Source organism: Manis javanica, chromosome 2, assembly GCF_040802235.1.
Source record: "Manis javanica isolate MJ-LG chromosome 2, MJ_LKY, whole genome shotgun sequence".
Classification (NCBI taxonomy): Eukaryota; Metazoa; Chordata; class Mammalia; order Pholidota; family Manidae; genus Manis; species Manis javanica.
Window position 1 is genome coordinate 71,730,540 of NC_133157.1, and position 20,394 is coordinate 71,750,933.

At 39.1% G+C, this 20,394-nt stretch overlaps 1 protein-coding gene across 4 annotated transcripts in view; it reads right to left on the reverse strand.

Moving 5' to 3' along the window:
* TRPM6 (transient receptor potential cation channel subfamily M member 6) overlaps positions 1-20,394 on the reverse strand; it is a 172,459-nt gene that overhangs the window by 12,767 nt on the left and 139,298 nt on the right. For all 4 annotated transcript variants that reach the window (XM_036991352.2, XM_073228659.1, XM_073228658.1 and 1 more), the window contains 9 exons: positions 19,817-19,940; positions 16,948-17,039; positions 15,366-15,424; positions 13,783-13,808; positions 10,479-10,529; positions 8,931-8,996; positions 6,732-7,018; positions 6,369-6,451; positions 5,408-5,613 (listed from right to left, as the gene is read on the reverse strand). In XM_036991352.2, the coding sequence (XP_036847247.2) occupies positions 5,408-5,613; positions 6,369-6,451; positions 6,732-7,018; positions 8,931-8,996; positions 10,479-10,529; positions 13,783-13,808; positions 15,366-15,424; positions 16,948-17,039; positions 19,817-19,940 (994 nt within the window). The remainder of the gene's footprint in view (positions 1-5,407; positions 5,614-6,368; positions 6,452-6,731; positions 7,019-8,930; positions 8,997-10,478; positions 10,530-13,782; positions 13,809-15,365; positions 15,425-16,947; positions 17,040-19,816; positions 19,941-20,394) is intronic.

Below are 20,394 nucleotides of genomic sequence, written 5' to 3' on the forward strand. Positions count from 1 at the left end.
TCACATCAACTTCCATTTACTTTACATCTTGTTGCTTGTTAGATAGGCAGAGGTCAAAGGATCTGCATTCCATTGACGGACCCCATCACTCTCTAGTCACTCTCTGGTCGTGTGAGCTGGACCCCTTTAATCTCTCTGAATCTCAGTTTTGTCATCTGAAAGTGTGAATACCAATGGGCCTTATCTTCTAGGGTTACTGAGAAGATTAAATGAACTATTGTAAACAAGCCACTTGGCAAAGTGTCTGACCCACAGGGCAGTAAAAAATGTCAGTTACTATTTTTATTATCTTTATTCTATCAAGACCTCTTATGAAGTAAAATTCTCTTTTCTTATCACTGGCAAAATCATGTTCTGATTAACTCATTTCCCTAAAGTACTGTGGTTCCTAATGAATATAAATTCCCCTATAAGAATGAGGGTAGAGAATCCACCAGCTTTTGTATCTCTAAACCCAATCTGACAGCTCAAAGCTTAACTACTAAATAGATATTTTGAGGCCCTCACATGGCAGAAGAGGCTTCCAATGAGTGACAATAGACAGCAGTTCAGAGAATCAATCGTGCTGCACCCCTCACCTATTCCCAGTCTCCCTGCTGCCTGCCACTCCCAGCTACACAGGAATCACCTGATTGGCAAACAGAAACATCAAAGCCCATCCTACCCACATATTCTCCTAGATGTTTGAAAGCATCTTAACATCTAAAAACCCGGTGACATCTCCTTACCAGCCTTAATAGAGCATGCACATATAATATGCAGCATGCCCTATGAGAAACCCAGAGTCTTACGTCATGATCCCCACCACCTTGGGACACATCAGTGAACTTCTACCACTGTGGCAAGAAGTTACCTTCTTAGTAGCAGCAGGATTCATGAGGAGCACATTGATGCTAATGCTGACTTATTCTGGAAATTGCCTTGTTGAATAAAAGAAAATCTGCTATCTCCAAAAGTTCTTTGAAAAACATACGGAGCTTTAGAAAAATGTTCTGAACCACTGTTACTTGTAATGTAATTGTTTTCCATTCTCATTGCCAGGAATTAAATGTTGGATTTCAAGTGTAATGATGATGATTTGGGCCCTCTCATGTAGGATTTTTGGATGGGAAGAGACTGGAAAATTACAGTGTAATTACAACCAATTAGAAATTGGTCAAGCCTCTCCCTAGAATTCATCTTCCTCGCCTGGTGCAGCGGCTCCTGGATTAGTGACTGACAATCCCATTGGAAGAAAGTAGAGAGGAGAAGAAAATAAAGAATAAACTGCCAGAGCGTTTTTCATTCCTTCTTTCCCTCAAAGCAATAGGGAGCCACAGCAAGCTGGTATCAGGGCTTCACTCTACACAGGGTCTCTACCATACCACCATGACCACATGGCTAAGAATAGACTACCCACAACTGAAGACTATTTTCCATTTTAAAGAGCCACACAAAAATTAATACTAACAACAATAATGCACATTACTGAGAGTTTACTATGTATCAAGAACTTGTCTCATTTCAGTCCCTTAACAATCCTAGATTTAAGTGCATAGTATTATTTTCCCCGATTACGAATGAGGGAAGTGGAACTCCAGGTGGTCATCCCCAGTCATGCAACTAATTCATGGTGGAGCCAGGACTCAGAGGCCAGCACTACACCACTCAAGCTCTTCCTCCTAACCGCCATCACTGGGCCTCTCAATCTCCACTCCTATCCCCCAGACGATGCAAATCATCTTTCCAAAAATGAGGCATAACCAACTGAATAAAATACAAAACTGAACCAAAAACCATTGATATATTTTAAGAATATATTATATTCTTCCAGTTTTCTTCTTCAACCTGGTTTGGATTAAACATGATAACGTGTAAGCCTTTGGCTAAGTGCTTGACACAAAGTAAATATTTAGTAAATGTTAGCTAGTAGTAGTAAAATATAACTGCTTATAAATATTATAGGATTCATGTTCTTCCAGAAATTAAGACCTTACCAATTGGCCAAAACTATCCAATAAGTATCTCAATTTCTTCATCTTTATCCTATGATGTTCATTCTTCCCTTCTTTTAAAGTCAATGTTTTGACTTAGTTCATTTGGAGTGGCCTTTTTCTGCAATTCACATAATTTCCCAGTAAAAGAATAAAGTTAATTCTCTTTTTCCGCCAAGACTATCAATGCAGCATTTGTTCTGTTTAATGTCACTTTGGATTACCAAGAGACATAAAAATCCCCAAACATAAACATCATTAAACAAAAACCTGTTCAAGTGGAATACAAAACACACTGAAGAATCCATTATATCATAGATAAGTTTTCACAAATGCCTAAGGTGCCTAACTGGTTTTCTTGGTTTCACTGGAGATGGCTGGTAATTATAGGTATGCTTTGGTTATGTAACTGTATTCCTATTATGTTAATGTGTGTGCGCAATTTAATTAGTAGTTTAAAACCTATACATGCTTATGTTACTCTACAAGAAGATATGTCAAAGAAATAATCAATCTTCCCATGTTTTCTTCCTCCTTCTACTTCTATAGCTTTTCTTCTTCCTTCCTAATTACAACCCTTAAATAGAATTCGTGCCTCATATCGAATTTACCGAGTATCATAATTCATCCAAGTGGTAAAGATACTTCAAGACAAATGCTGGGCATAGAAGCCACAGGGCATAAATATCCAAAGAAGTAAAAAACTAACCTTTTCAAACAATAAGGCTTCTCTCTCACTTACCAACTTTACATTTCCCTGTATGGCCCCGGAAGATGACTGGTTAGCCAGAGACGGGTTAAGATTCCTCAAGGGAGGAACAACCTAAGACAGGCACAGTCGCAGGGGGGCCATCAGGTGAGAAATTGGGGATCAACAGAGGTGAGGCTTAGAACCTCTCCCCCCCTGCTCTGAGAGAAATCTGCTGCATCCGTGGATGTTTTATTGCCCTTGTCTAGCTTGGATTAACATATAGTCTACAGGCACACACCTGATCATCTACAATTGCTCTCTTACAACACTAAACTGTTTTCTACTTTTATCTTGCATCTACCTACCACTTCAGCATTTTATTAAAAATAATAATAAAGAGAGAAATGTGGTATCCACATATAAATCAAGTATAAAAATCAAACGAATATTCATATTTGGACTGATTGTTTATAGTTCATAATGCATGATCAAAACCGAAAGTTTCTGTGATGACTGCCCTTGTACTGTTCACCATGTAACTTACTCACTATGTAAGAATTTGTTCTCCATGTAAGAACTTGTTCGTTATGCTTCAGAAGATTGGAGACTGACGAAAATTAGGCTTGGGGTGCATTAATGATTGTGCATTGAGCATTGACTCCCCTATACAGAATTTTATTGTTGTTAACAACCATTTGATCAATAAATAGGAGAGATGCCCTCACAAAAAAAACAAAAAAAACAAACAAAACAAAACAAAACAAAACAAAAAAGTACACACTTCCAATTGTGAAATAAATAAGTAACCGGGATGTAATGTCTAGCATAAGGAATATAGTCAAAATATTGTAACAACTTGGTATGGTGATAGCTGGTACCTAGAATTATCATGTATATAAATGTTGAGTCACTGTGTTGTACACCTGAAACTAATGTAATACTGTGTGTCAACTACCCTTCAATAAAAAATAATTATCTAAAAAAAAAAAACACACTGAAGAGTCATCATTAATTCCTTAAAGTTTGTCTTTGGTTGTTTTTTTGTTTCTGTGTTTCTTTTTAAACAACTCCACCCCAAACTCAAAGCACAGACACTGAAGTACAGAGGAAAACAGCCTCTCCCTGACATGAGCCGCAGAAGCAGATGCCTTGGGCATCAGCCTGCTGGGTTTTACATGGATCATGCACTTACTGGTTTAAAAGCTGAATCATCTTGACTGTTTTAACTTTAATTTGCTTCCTAAAATATTGTGTCTGAGGGTTGGAAATATAATTCAACCTGTAAACAGCACAGATCCGAAAGAACAGAAGGACTTTTGTGTAAACAGTGTACGTACATCATTGTGCGCGTGGCACAAATGTTCATCAAAATTGGCTTTGCAGTCTTAGTGGACATTGTTCACAATGCCCCAGGATTGCCTGCTTATCTTCACTGTCCCTCGTTTCCCAGCCTGGCTGTTAGCACAGAATCCGAGGACTGGAGAGGTAGGACAGTCAGAGAAGACAAGAAGAGGCCCATTCTGTTTAAATTAACCAGTTGTGTCTTATCAGCGTAAAACTCCTAAATAACAGACAGCACAGTGAAAAGGAAAGAACAGGAATGGTCAACCAGATTAAGTCTGCATCCTGGCTTCCTCTTAAGTAGCTGTGCAACCTTGGGCAAGTTATTTAAACTTTCTGGGCCTAAATTCTCTATAATATCTACCTTGAGGTGCTGCTTCTAGGATTAAATGAGATAACTTCTCTGAAAGTTCCTGGGCTAAATCCCCTATTTAAAACCAAAGTCCCAGTCAGTGAGCCCAGGGACTAAACTTTGACCTTAATACATATTTCGTTCTGTCCCTGCAAGGAAAGCCTGCTAGAGAGACTCTGTTTTGTCCTGCAGGATTATAAATCACATGTGAGGTGTTGATAGTGGGGAGATGAACCGATCAAAGGTTTTCGTTAAATAAGAGTGCACTGGGTCGCCTCTCTCAGACAGAGTTTGTGCTTTCATTCCCTGTCATACCAAGGTACACAGCAATGAGAGCAAAGTAAATTATAAACTGCTAAAGCACTGAACTCAAAATCATGAAAAATGTCCAGAATTTAAACTTTCCTGTGTGTATGAATGTATGTATGTATGCTGTGAACCTAAGTCCAAGGTAAAGTCACAAAACGGGAAAATTTGGTGCAGAAATCATTAACTACTTAGACCAAAGTTTTAGATGTCTTTAAGTTTTAGGCAGCTATTCATCTGCCTCTATTTTTCCCTTGATCTAAGTGGGAAACATGGTAGGTGCTCAATATCATCACTATACAATGTCCCTGAAATAAATGGCCCCACCTCCCTTCAAAACAAGATGAAGTGACTCTACACCCTACGCATTCTGGTTCTTGCAAGATTTCTTGGGACACCCATCTAGTTAGTCCCATTTAGGACAGTTTCACAAACAATAAATAAATCCAGAAAAACAATAACATCTTTCCATTTTCAAATTTTAAAAAACAAACGAACACACACATACTGTCAAGTAATGTCTTCACTGAAAGCCCTTAACTATGGCTTTGGGTAAAGAGAGAGCTAGGCTCATATGTGGGTGATAATAATGGAGAAAGCAATTCCTGGTCAACGTCTCCTGGCCTCTGCTTCATGCTTGCTGTATTGAGTCCTAGGCTAACAATCACCTTGCAAATCTAAAACCAGAATGTCTCCTGGCCTCTGCCTCATGCTTGCTGTATTGAGTCCTAGGCTAACAATCACCTTGCAAATCTAAAACCAGTAGCTCTCCCCGAGTATACTCATAGGTCCAGTGAGAAAAAGCCAACAGGAGCTCCTCCAGGGTGTTGGTGGGGGCGATTTCATCACCGTTGTTATTGTTGTACTTGCGGAACTCCCCCGTCATATACTTCTCGATGGTCAACCACTGATTGGCTGAATGGCAGTAGATTAAGAAAACTTCCAGGAACCTATGAGGAGGAATAAGAGGCCACTGATTTCCCCACAAGGCAGCAAAAGGGGGACTTCCATTACTGAACACTCAGCAACAGGGAAGATCACCTAACTCTGGTCTGATGCAGCTTCAATACCCAAGCCTTCGCCTTTCTATGGAAGAGGCAGATGGCAAAGTGGAGAGGGTTCCCCACGCCCACCTGCCTGCCTTCTCTCTGAGGAAAAGGCAGCTCTTTTTTGAGTATCAGATACAACTTTCCTTGCCATGCCCTATAAAGTTCCTCATAATTGAAACGATAGTACTTTACTACAATCTTCAGCATCAACTTATGCTCTATCATGCTAAATGAATGTAATGAGTGGATGAAGACACTTAAGGGAAAGTAACAAGAGTTCATTCTTATAAGGTTCCTAATTTCTGTAAGATATTAGGGAAATAAATTATGCTTCAAGTAGAAATGGTTTGCTACCATAATGTTCCTGGACATTAGTAACTATACCTAGATCTTCCCGTTTCAAGAGGTTGAGAGGTTAATCATAGCCTCTGCTTGAATTTCTCTTTTCCACTCACATAACTTCAGGTATTTAAGCCAAGGTGTCTTGGGATATCTAATTGTATTTATCAGTCTACAGAACTATAGAAGAGAAGACCCAAAATAAGTCATGGGGACATTCCCCATGGGTCTGGCCCATTTCATAACTAATACGGCTGAGAAGAAATGATAGAAATTCCTACTTAAAATGAAGGGGCAAGGGTCTAATATCTCCTTACCTTGGTGTGTAGCGGATGGTTTGTGGTTTCACTTGGTTGAAGGTATAGATCAGTTTTTGAGCAGCTCTTTGTTGTTGGATTTCCTATAAAATAGGGAGCACTGGTAAATATATTGGTTTACTATTACATGTCTACTAACTAATGATGACAGAATTACTAGAGGCATCCCAAGTGTGATTATATTCTGCCCTCTCCATTCCACACTCCAAAAGCAAAACCTCTACAAAACAAAGATAGCGAAACACTACCACCAGCAAAAAAGAATAGGGTACCCTTGGGGCTGATGATAAGAGCCTTTGATCAGGACCCAGCCAGCTCTCCCTTCCCTGACCCATCCATCTGGGCTCTGGGTCTCTGACTTACCCTGAGACACAGATGAAGCACAGTGCTCTCCTGGAAGATTTTGTGCCAGGTCTGTACAACCTCGGGAAGGAAAGACTTCACAATGAAAACGTGCCCGGGCTTGAGAACATCATCCTCAGACCAAGTGCTGATGACTCTCATGGCTTTGCGCAGGCCCCCGTCCATCTCCTCTCGGGACAGCACCTGGATCATGGCTGCTTTCCCTCGCTGGGACCAGGAAGACATGCTTTTATCAAGATTCAGAGGGGAACTCTCCTCCAGCCTGTAGACAGTTACTTCTTCTCCGGCTGCAAAAAGAAGTGTAGGTGATTGTATACTTGAAACTAATATAAGATTGTGTATCTACTATCCTTCAATTAAAAAAACAATTTTTTTTCTGACCCCTAAAAAAAAAAGTGCAGGCGAGGAGTTCAGTGAGATCCCACATCTGTGACATGGATGCCATCCTAAGTGTCAACCCAGAATCTGTTCAGTTTCCCAGGTGGTCAGAGGAGATGGGAATTTCACCTATGCAGGTTCAGGTACAGAGTAAGGGCATGGTTCAGTATTGCTCAACAAAGGGGGAGAAGGGACAAAATATTGGATGATGTACAAGAATCAAGTTGCTGTTCTTACAGACTATAGATGGAAATGAAATCATCATAAGGTCATGCTTCTTTTGTTAAAGACAAATAATTGGAGAGAGATAGTTTATCCCTATGTTTTCATTATCATCTCCCTTATTAGACATTTTTTTCCTAATTGCAGCTTCCATGGTATTTTAATACCAAATGCAGACATGTATCCATTTATGTACTATATGTGTGTGTGTGTGTGTATGTGTGTATTTATGTACTATATATATATATATATATCTGTGCTTTATACATAAAAAGATGTTTTTGCTCCCTTGGTGGTGATATTGCCCCAACTGAGAATGCATGTTTTCACCCAGCTGTGACAGAACCGAGGTCATACCCCAGAGCCTCTTCCTCCTTCCTTTGTGCCTTTGAACAAATAAAACCTCAGTTTCCTCATCAGTAAAATGGGAGTGAAAAATAATGCTCACCTCATTGGGTCGTTGTAGTGATTAAATATATTAAACTGGCTCAGGTGAACTGGAACCTCAGATACAAACGCTATCCCACATAAAAGATTTTACAGACAAAAGCACTCCTTAACTGCTGTACTGCTTCTGCTTTTAGGCTGTTGAACAGGGAGCAATTCTCATTCAGCCTAGACTCAAGCTAAAACACTGTTTAACGTTTCATAACAGAAGTCACATTTTCTATACAAACTTCTATGGAGCTTGTGTTTAATTTTCTCCTTATACATGCGCTTCACAGGGTTTTTTTTGTGATCACTGTACTGGTTTCCCAAGAAAGGAATCTATTTGCTCACTCTGGCATGTAACCACTTACCAAAAAAACATGTCTAGGTAATGTTCAATAACATTATTTTCAAACATTTATTCTTGGTGCCCAGATGAATGCCACTGGGGAGGTCTCTTTAGAGTCCTAAATACTTGGAGCAGAGTTACTGAGTTGCAAACCAGCCACGGAGCCAAGGGGAAGGAGAAGGTATTTGCGTAAGTGATCAGAAACCTGGTCCATCCCCATGAGAAGCGTGTGAGGAGAACCAAGGTCTAGGATGGCCTGCGGCACCCTGTTAAACTGTCAGGTGGCTGGACAGAGAGACTCTGGTAGCCTTGGCTAATGCAAGCTTGTTTTTCTTTACTATTCCAGCCTTTAAAAATGACATTTGCTCTCTGAGCTAAGAGCAATTAGTTTACAGAAAACAAAATAAACAAAAAACAACCTACAAAGCATTTCTCTTCAGATGTCTGTTAGATTTTATCATATTGACATTTATCACTTTCTTCTGCATTTATTTCTCCTGGTTAGTTGGTCCTTTACTTTCCTACTTACTTTCAGCCTTAAGTCAGTGAATGCCAGGTGCAACATTATTGCTTTTTTCCCAACTGTTGCTCATCATCAGCCCCATCCCCATAGTATTAGATTTTGACCCTAAGTGCTGGCCAGGCAGTTAACAAGAGTTTCCATTTTAGGAAATTCATCTCACTAAACTGCAACCACTGGCAAAATCACCAGCAAAATGAAATTTTCCACTAAAATGACACAAAATGGGTTCCCCTTTGATTCCCTCAGATGTTATGCCTCTGCCCCAGCACAGCCTCAGGAAGGTAGAAGTGGCGCTCACCGAACAGCTGGATGGGTGTGAATGGTATGGTCTGTGAGAGCCTCATTAAGTTGTTTCTTTCAATGGCTGCAAATAAAAATAGATTCACAATTTTAAGTAGGCACCAGTGGTTTGAATTTACAGAAAGCCTCCCCCACATCAGTATATTCGTATGATGCTAAAATATTTCATTTCCAAAACCCCTTTTCTTTGCTTCTATTAAAAATATTTCCTATAATGCAGTTTTTAAAATAAAGTACGCCTTAAACAGGAAGGATACCCCAGTGTTACCCCAGGAACAGATTATTTGAGATTATATAACGTGCCTGAGGTAGGGCTATCATCTCCACTCTCATGAATATCAGAGCACATACTAATCCATACGTATGTGGAACTTTTCTTTTAAAGGGCATTTTACTCTGCAGTCTTCATTCTCGGGTGTTTCTTCTCCAGAGCAGAGCTAGTGCGCAACAGACTGTGGGGACATCTACTGTTGACTCTGCACAGTTCACCTGCTCTTTCCAGAGAGAGCTGAAGACCAATTTTAATTAGAAGCAAGTGATCTTCATTTTCCTGTTAAGAGTCATATCCTAACAGATCAGAGTCAATATGTGAGTTACAGGTTTCCTCACTAGAGACTTTATGTTCACAGATGGAGTCAAAAGCTGCTGAGCTGAAAGACCTAGTTATAGGAGACTGGAATGCAGAGTCTGGAATCCACAGAAACACTATTCACTACAGAGGAGAATTCAGGAGAAGGCAGTCTATTACCGGACCCTAAATACATGACCTTGACATACTAATAATGGTGCTTATCACACCAATAAGCTCTTACTCATGTGCTCAGCTTGAGATTGTACAAAAGACTTGCCTGTGTATCAGCTCATCTGGCGCTCAGAGCAATGGCCCCCCAGGAACCCCACAGTGGCCCAGGCCCAGTCAATTACTATATCACTTTGCATTTGAAAGTGTTTCTTAATTCCCCACTAGCCCTTTGGCAGACTGTTCCTCGGAAGGGCAAGTACAATTGTTCCCATCTTGAAAGAAAGACAAGTCAAGCACTGTGAACATGACGTTGCTTAAGAAAGTCAAGACCCTTGGCGTCTTTTTTAATAACACCCTTGGAAGGTGTCTTTGTTGAACTTACTCTGTGGGACTGGTGTTCATTCAGTGGTTGTGTTCACTGAAGGCCCAGTGAAGGTACAAAGTCCTCCCTCAAAGAGCTAGTTTTAGGCCTGTATCTCCCACAGTCCAAAATATGGAGACCTCTGACTTTGGGCTGGTTCAGAGCTTGGAAGGAACTTTTAGCTCTCCAGGTCATCTTTTGCCTTCACAATCGGAACTCGCCAACACAAATGTTTTTTAAAAATCCAAATGCTCTTAAGTCCTAACAACTTGTTGTCCCAAGTCAATGGCAAGATAAGAAATCAGAATGTTCTCATCAGAGTGAACCACTTTTCAAGTTGGGAGACATGTCAATACTATGGAGTTCATCAGTGTTTCTGTTTACAGATGCAAAATCACAGACATTTAGCTCAGTTGACATATCTATGTGCGCATGCATCCTACCTGAATAATGATGGTGGGACTCTTGAGGGCTCTTTAAGGAGGCTGAGATTTCTGAAATTATAGAGAAGATTGTCATTTTAATTAGTTGGCTGGAGATAAATACATGCTTATGAATATGTTGCCTTCAAAGTTATTATTGAACAGGTTAATCAGAATGGCTTTTCAGTATTTGAAAAAGATTATCTAATATCCTTTAACCACATTATTGGGCATGGTATCCTGACAGTTTCCAATCATCAATGCAATATCTCCAAACATATTTATAGAGGGAATTGAAGAAAGACAGGTAATATTAGCCTCAAAGATGTATTTCCTCTGAACCAATTACACCTCTGCTGCAGAAGGCACTCAGCTGCCCATCACACTTCATGACATCCCAGAAGCACAATTCTCTGGACTTCCCACCAAGATGCAGTTAAAGACAATATTAATACCAAGTTATTAGCAGACTACTTCACTGATCTAAAATGACAATCAAATGATGAAAACACATTAAGAGGTGTATACCAGGAACAAAGGGGTGGGCGGAGAATATGGCACCAAGGGATTTGTGTGGTTACAGAGGACTGTGTGCTGGGAACCCCTCCTGCAAGTTTAACTGGTTCTCTCCTATGTGCTCAAGTCCTAAATTACTAGGCTCCAGAGAAATCCTTTGCAACAGTTTTGCTGTTTCATAAAATCAAAATTAAAGTGGAGAATTTTAGTCTCATGGTGGTAACTGCTTTATACCTAGCAGAGTAAACAGCATAAAGAGCCTCATTTCACGGATCTCTCTGGCTTCTTGTTGCTGGATAAGGGAAGGAACAAAAATCCCTTCCTTTGGGGGTGCTTGGTAAAACGTAAGATCATCAGAATAGAATCTTCCTTTCTGAGTTAGTTCAATAATAAAAATATTCAGCTCCCACTATAGGGCATGCTAGGTGTGACAGATGTGAGTAAGATGTGGCTCCCACCCTAAAGAAAAGCAAAGATGAGATGCTGGGAGAGAAAGACATGGAAACTATAGTAATAATATAATACAGTTTGCTAAGTAATATAGTAGAGAAGCACACAGAGGCCTATGAAAACTTCCTAAACAAACGGTGTGAAATACTTAAAAGAGTATGGGCATCTGAGTTTGACAAAGTTGATAAATCCTAGCTTCACCCCATAAGGAGCTGTGAGATCATTCATTCAACACATATTTATTCAATACCTACTATGTGCCAGGCACTGGTCTATGCTCAAGAGAAAGAGAAATAATAAAGACAGATAAAGTCTCTGGCTACAATCTATGGACTGTATCTAGTATATTACATATACATCAAGTTAAGAGGGTTAGGAAGTGTGGGAGGGGGATTCCTATTTTATATAGGGTGGTTGGGCAAGGCCTCTTTGATAAGGTGAAATTTGAGCATAGACCTGAAGGAAGAGAGGGGATAAGTCCATGGATAAAGGAAGAATATTTCAGGCAAAGAAAACAGCAAGTGCAAATGCCATGAGGCAGGACTGCACTTCAGTATTAAGGTGGCTGGAGTGGACTGTGCTGAGAGGAAATGGGGTTGGAGAGTTGGAAGAGGGGGCCGGACCAACAGGGCCTTGTAAACTTTGTTGGCCCTTTGCTTTTACAGAGCAAGCTGGAACACCATTTCAGCAGAAAAGTGACTCAATTTGACTTTAAAAGGCTAATTCTGGATGTCCTCTGGAAACAGACTGTCAGAGAGGAATAGCTTGGAGGCCATCATGTGATCTGGGGAAGAGATAAAGAATGATAAGTGGAAGTAGCAAAGGGATCAGATTTTTGATAAATTTGGAAGGATTACTGATGGATTGGAAGTGGGCATGTGAGGAAATGGGAATCAGTATGACTGCAAGACTTGGGCCTCAGCAGTTGCAAAGGCAGAACTGCTACTTCCTGGGATGGATGGGAAAGGTGAGCCGTTTTGTTGGTGACGCCTTCCGGACACCCCAGAGGAGGTGCTAACAGGTGGGTGGTTATACGCCGCATGGAAGAAGACGTGTTGAGTGAAAGGGCTCATGAACATGAACCTGGAGATCTGGGCCGGGGCCAGGCTGTCAAGTAAAAAACTCAGACATTTGTAGCCTAGGCAAGGGGAGGCCATCAAAAGTTGCTATATTAGTGATGATTTATTGTTCAGAAAGATAATTCCAAAAGGAACAGAGGAAAATGTAAAGAGAGGGAGACCACCCACAGTGATGACACAAAATCAAGAGCTAAAGAAAGTATTCATTTAGTATGTAGGAAAACAAGAGCTGGAGATGTAAGGCAAGAACAGCAGGGTAGAGCAAAACACAGTTTGGAAAGATGAGGCCTGGGATGATTTGGAGTTAGAAGGCAAATTGATAGCTGAGAGCAGTGGAAGTAGGAAGGACACTGTAAATGACTGAGATTCCCCGCCGTGGTAGAAGAAGAGGAGGGCATCAGAGTGGCCAGTCAACAAAGAAACAGAAGAACAGCCGGGGAAGAACAGCCTCATGGAAACTTAGAAAGTGGATAAAATGGGGAAGGTCAAATGACACAGGTTCAGTGAGGGCTAAAAAGAGGTCCTGCGACTTCGCAGTGAGCGTGGAGTTTCAGTAGAGTGGCAGGGATAGGCACCCTGGGCTGAAGAGCAAATGTTAATACTTTTTCAATTAATTTGGAGATAAGGGACAAGAGAGGCAGTTTGAAGGCTAGGTGAAATTTTGAAAAGGATTGTATGTGTGTGTGTAGAAAATGACTTAAATTTGTAGTTGGAGGGGAAGGAACCAGCTGCAAGGGAGGTACTGAAAGTCAGAGAAAGTGGCATAGAACAAGACCATAGAAGAGTGAGGTGGCCACTGTGCAGCAGGGGTCAAGCACTTGGGAAGGAACTAGTAGACTGTAGCAAAGTTTAAGAGGAGCTATTGAGGATTACCTTACCAGGGAGTTGGTAGCCCCACTTAGCCCTTTGGGGCCGAGTCCTACTGAAACCATAGAGGAAAAAGGTATCCACATACAAGCTTACAAATGGCTCCTAATAAGCAATGTAAAAAGTGACAGTAAGAGTTGCTGGAACTACCTAAATGAGCTCAGTGCTTATGCCCTCAGGACACACAAAAAACTGGAAAATGGGGAATTCAAATAATTTTCAGCCAGACATCAGTCCTGATTTATCTGGAGGAAGACATTTAACTTTCTCCTTTTCTACTGAACTTCTACTTTGTTATAGGAGACAAAAATCAATCAATTTCAAGAACCATGAAAATCTCAGCAGGAGAGTGAATCTCACCATTAATAAAATGAAAATAAATAAAAATAAAATGTTTAAATATAAAAACTTACTGTCAGCTCCATTTGAACTTCTCAACCTGTTCAAAAAATTAGGGTGGTTTAGATATGCTTTAAATTTTTCAATGATTAAAGAAAGGAAAAATATGTGAAACAGTAACAATAGAGTCTATGCATACATATGTGTGTATATATTTCTTTGCAAGAAAAGTATCACCTTCATCTTACCTCTATCTTTACCAATAGAGAAATAGTTTTCAGCTCTCCTATTATTTTCATTGAAAAATGAGCAGCAGGCATGCATGTAACTTCTTTACCGCATATGCCCTAAGCTAACTGAAAAACAGTTGTTGGTTTTTATTTTTAATTATCTATATGATCACACAACATATATAAGATTTAACTGTGTTTGTGTTGTTCTGAATCAATTAAACTAAAGGGTTCCTAAACTATGCAAAGCAGATGCCTACAAATGAGTCTGTGAATGTCTCTGGACAAGCCTACAAATCAGTTTCATTAGCCCACGTGGCCTCTAAATGTTCACAGGCTGAAATTAGTTCTCTTTAAATTGTTACTTGCCCTGCTCAAGTGCGCAAGTGGCCACGGGCAAGTCAGAATAAATGCATTCAAAGAGTATCTCCAGTATTTAAGGTCCTCAGGGAAGAAAGTACAATTACAATTATTGTTTAATTTCATGCTGCAATAACCCACCACCCTGCCTGAGCACAAACGACTGAACCTTCGGGAGAAGAAAGTCATGTGTACTGTAAGTCTAGAGGCAGGCTTGCCAGGAGAGACCTTGATGGGGGCTCCTGAGAAAAAGGCCATGTCAGATAGAGTGGACTGCACACTGGAAGTCCCATTTTACCTGCCTGGGACCAGCTGGCCCTTCGTAGAGTGGAAGGTATTGAATTCTGCTCCTCTAGCTGTATGGACAGTTAATTTTATGATGAAACTGGAAAGGTCCAGAAAACACTGCAGATAGAATATTCTTTGCTTGATTGGTTTTCAAATTTTATTTCTCTGAATAAATAAAATTGCAGGAGGATACTCATCTACACCTGTGTGAGTTCTTTATCTCCTCTCTCTATATATGTAACCATCATCCTTTCCTGCTCTGTTTCTTTCTTTCTCAAAGAGTTACTGCTTTGACAAACACTTAGGATATTAATGAAAAACCAAAAATAAAAAAGATCAACCTCATGAACTAAAAACAAAAATTGAAAAAAACTAAACGAAAAAAGATCAGGTCTTCCGGTCTAAGCCTTTTTTCTTTAGGCAAAACAGATTTATTCCTACTCTTTAAAGTAAATTTCACAATCTTATCTATCAGAAAAGATAGGATACTCGTTTTTCCATGTGTGCTTTTTCGACACTAAAAAGGCAAATGTCTAATTTGCTGTAGTAGAAAGTGTTTCCTTATATTCTTAAAAGACACTGAGGTGAGATCTTGTTCCAGAACAAAAACACTTGGAGAATAAATGAGTTTCATTCTTGTTAATGAAGGAAAAATATTGTTATTGCACACACATCTTTTTCTCTCCTTTTCTGACCCAATTAAACCTTTGTTCCCAATGAGGTTAAAAAAAATAAAGGAAGCCAAAGATGCTTAAAGACAGACATTTAGAAATACTCACATGCCCTTTCTATTGAGGTTGGTGCTCCTGGAATTCCACAAAGAGCTTTTGCTCAGATCCTGAGCAGAAAGGAAAGGGCATCACATGTTCACGCAACATTCTCCTGACCCCAGCTTCTAATACATTACAAATCACACTCCTCAGAAGGCATAGTTCTATTTTTTTACCCTTTCTCTAGCTCAGTATTTCTCTTTTACTAAACATACAAAACTCAAGCTAGGAATATGCATAACGTTAGCACTATATTAGAGTGACTCAAAAGTGCTGATGAACTTTAACAGGACCAAATTGCTTTTATGGAGATATCATAGAATAAAATGCAATATATAAAGGTTTTTACAGAAATAAGAGTGAAATTATAAAAATCAATTACATGAAGAAGGAATGAAGGTCAAAGTTGACAGGAAATTAATTACATCATTAATGTCCTATCATCAGTACATTATTGTTTCAGTTGATCAATATTTAGAATAATGTTATCCTGAATTTACATCATTCTAATTCCTATTTAGATTCAACTATTATTTCTTGAGCCCTAGGACACTCCAGGCGTGATTCTAGGCATCTTCATTAATGCTATTTTTATTATACACTATGAAGAACCTTGTAAAGATGCCATTAACTCCACTCTAGAGAGAACACCTAATGGCTTCTAGGTTAGTTAATGTATATAGCTTTGAAACCCAAGAAGTAGCAGGACCAGGATTCGACATGGCAAACAGGTTCTTGCCTCCAATTACTTTCAAGGAGTCTTACATTTTACTTACAAAACTTTTCATAGATTACATTCCTACAAAGAACATCTGAGGTTGTAAGCATGCATTCATATAGGTAATAGGTATACAGTTCCCAAGGTCATGGAAATAATGTTCAAACCAAGACCAAAATTAGATTTCTTGAGTTAGGAAAACTAGATCACACTTCCCACATGTGGATGGCAGTTAAACAGGCACGTATTTCTGGATGGTCAGAAAAACAGACTGCAAAAATCTGGGAACCTCAGCACTGGAAAAACACAGAGGGTCCTGTGTCCTGCAAACCCAAATCCCATCTAACACGTCAGCAAGGAGGTTTACTTGTCCTGTTTGACTAACCACACTACGTGAGGAACTCACTCCTTCCAGAAATAAACCATTCTGTCCTTGGAAAGCTCCAATTTGCTAAAAGTTCCTGCTCCAGTGGGGCTGCAGTCTGTCTCCCAGTACCTTCTGCTTGCTGATTCTAGCCCTATTTCTTAAAAAAGTACTGATAAATTGCCTATTTTTCTCCTTCATGGCAACTTCCACATATGTGAAAAACAGTTTAAAAAAATCCTGAGTTCTTTCTCTTTCATGCTAGAAATGCCCAGAATTAATTATTCGGTGGATCAACAAATTGCATAAAGAACAAGGAAAGAATAAAGTAAGGGAGGGAGGAGGAGGGTGGAAAAATGGAGTGAATATTCAAAACAGAGACTAAATGTAATACCAATAAAAAGTAGAAGCCAATTAAGGGACATAAAGGTAAAACACTGTCAAGAAGTTAGAGAAGTGTTGTGTAGATGAATCCTTTTTTTGGAAAATATAAAATAAAATGTTTTTACCTCTTGAGACTGTTTTAGATAATCGCTAACTTGTACAGCATGCCGTTCAATTTCTTTAGTTTTCATTTTCTGATATATGTAAGGTTCCAGACCTTGTTAAAAGGAAGAAAAAAGTTAGAGAATACATGAAAACGTGTTACATTCAAATCACAGTTCCCAAACAGATAGATCTGAACACAATGCATTTATCTACATTTGAATATAGTTTTTTCTCTTTGTAGCAAGTTTTACCAAGATTCCTTTGTCCTTTTTTTCTCAAGTGGTTGAAAGCTATGTATTCAACTTCTATTCTTCAATATTACATTTTCAACAATATACTTCTCTATTAAAGTTGAGATATAAATTATCCGTAACCTGTCCTCCTATAAAAAAACACTTTATTTAAAATATGTGCCCAAGCTTTAGTTAACAAATTCATAGTAGGCTATTTAGAAAACAAAATAAAGGTAGAAATACATGCCAGCAAACAGGTTTAATTTTTAGTCTTTTCTTAAAAAAGATGACCAAAATCATTACTCTTATTATTTCTTAATACCTGGTACCTACAAAGTCACTATCATATCGTAGGTGTCCAATAAAAATGTAATAAATACTCAGTTGAATTAATTCTGAGAGTAATACTTACTAAGAGTCCCTGACTAAATGCAGGCAATAGCAGTTACAATTTTCTCCCTAGTGGTTTAGTGCTGAAACAAAAAAGTGCAAACACCCAATTTGAAAAAGTAAAACTTCATGTGATATTTTTTGTAGTATCATCAAATGAAGATAAATATCGCTTCAATGATAGCACAGCACTATAATTAAAATAAAATATGTACAGGAAAAGCTAAAAAGATACTTTCCCTTTTTATAGTTAAATTTCCTCAGAACTTTACTTTTTGTGTTTAGAGAGAGCTACCTGACAGGGCACCTCCCAACCCTCAAACTTTTATTTTTTTTAAATTTTTAATCAATTAATTCTTAGCTCAGATAAAAAGTAAGATTCTCAAGTTGGAATGTGGTTCAAGGTGAGTACTGGGCCTCTTCGCTTCTTCACATTAGCCAGGCCCCTGCAGTCGGCATATTCCCCGTCATCTTCTCTCCCTTTCTGACCATGGGACTTAATGAGATTCTTTCCCAGAACCCTCTGCCATCCACATCTTTCTGTTTGAAATTCACTAGAAAGAACTTAAATAATTTGGGGTGGGGGAAAGTGAGTAAAATGCATGAAAGTAGTCCAAAGGTACAAACTTCCAGTTATAAAATAAGTAAGTCCTGGGGGGATGTAGTGTCCAGCACGTACAACAGTATGGTGACTATAATTAACAATACTGCATTGTATATTTGAAAGTTTCTCAGACGGTAGATCTTAAAAGTTCTCATCACAAGAAAAAATATTCTAACTGTATGGTGGTGGGTATATGTATTTTATGTATATTATAAAATTGTAACTATGTATGGTAAACTTGTAGTGATTATTTTACAGTATATACAAATCATTATGCTGTTTACCTAAAACTAATGCAATGTTACATGTCAGTTAGATCTCAGTAAAAAAAAGAATTTAAGAATGATATATAATAACCTGAATATCAGTTAGACTATTTATAAATTATAATATATAATATAAATAGACATTTATAAATAAAATGAATATATCTACAACTGGTCCTAGAATATGCTTAGTTACGAGATTTAATTTAGTCAACATTAAAGGTTCTAGTAAACTGTGAGATTTAAGGCAAAACAATTTAAGCTCTTGAGTCATATCTGTAAATTGAGAGGGCTCTGAATAATTTTAATTTCTAATGTCCCTTTCAGCTCAGAGTCCATCTGATTCTAAGCAGTTTAACAGACAACTGAGTATTTTTAAGTATTAGTCAAGGTTTCTCAACCTTGGCATTGACTTTTGGTGCTGGATAACTCCTTGTTTGGAAGGGACAGACTGTCCCATGTATTGTCCAATGGTCAGCAGCATCCCTGGCCTCTACCCACTCAATGCCAAGAGCACCTGCCCCTCGCTGGGTTGTGAGATCTGAAAATGTCTTCAGACATGGGCAAATGTCCAGGGACAAGGATGGGGGCTGCAGGGTGGTCAGCACAACATCGCCTCTTGGTTGAACACCAACCACAGATGAGAGAAAGCAAGGTTTCAAAGAAGCATAATACCACAGATTTCAATAATCTATTTTAAGCTTATTTACTCCCACAAGTAATTTTAAATCTTTTTGAGTCCCTAATCACTAGCCCCTTCTGTTGAAAAATCAGTAAAGGTCTCTTATTATCTAATGCATGAAGTTCAAAGTTCTGATCATTGCTCTCAATTCTTTTCATAAACTGCCCTCATTTTACCCATCCAAGCTGATTTCACATTCTATGCTTAGCTCATTGCTTTAATTCCTAGTTGATCCATCTTCTCTTCTCTACAAACACTATCATTATTAAGCTTAAGGGACATTTGCCCATAGAATAAACTCATTATGTCAGCAGTAGTAAATAACCACCTGCAACTCGATCCACTGAGTCCTGTGTAGGAGTCCATATCAATGTCACATGAACCTTAAGAATTTATAAAATTAGACAACCCCCACCCCATAAATCAGACTAAATGAGCAAGCTCTGAGGTTGAATAGCTCTGGATGTAGGAGACTACCTAAATCTAAAGTTTTCTTTTCTGGATCCTAACAGGTTTTCTATTACATAAATGGAAATTTTGTCCCTTTTAATAAAAGTTAAAAATAGAAGATATTTTCCTAAGAGGACATTGCCACTCTCTCATTCCCTCATCTCCACTTGAAAGAAACAGCAGAGCCTACCAGTGGTCCTGGGGGTAAAATGAGGCAAGTCTAGCAGAGTTTGGGGGATCTAAGAGCACAGACTTGTTACATACTTATCTGACTAAATTTGGATACTGTGAGCCAGTTCCTGCTGCAGTCCTCTTCTACTGAGATGTTATTTCCTCCTGGCTCTGAAATCAACTGGTCACTTTGAGAGCAAGTGTTGACTGTTATGACCTAGAAAGACAGGCACTCATTGGAACGCAATGCCATTCATCTCATTAATCCCATAAAAAGCCATTTTGAATGACATTAATAGAGGTGCCATGGTGAAGAACAGTGGTTGTTAGCATTTGCTGCATATTAGAATCACCTGGGAAGCTTTGAAAAGTTCCCATCACTCACGCTGGTAGGACACAAGCATCCCTGTGATTCCTGTGTGCAGCCATGACTGAGAACTAGGGTGGGGAGTAGCAGCTCTCAAACCTAAGTACGCGTCAGAACCACCCAGGCCTATGCCAAACCACAGATCTCCAGGTTCCACCCCCAGGATCTGTGATGCAGCAGGTCTGGGGAGAGGGAAAATCTGAATCTCTAATAAATTCCCAGGTAATGTTAATGCTGACAATAAGAGACCACAATTTTAGAACCACATAAGGTTATAAAGAACAAAACACATAAGGCTTGGATT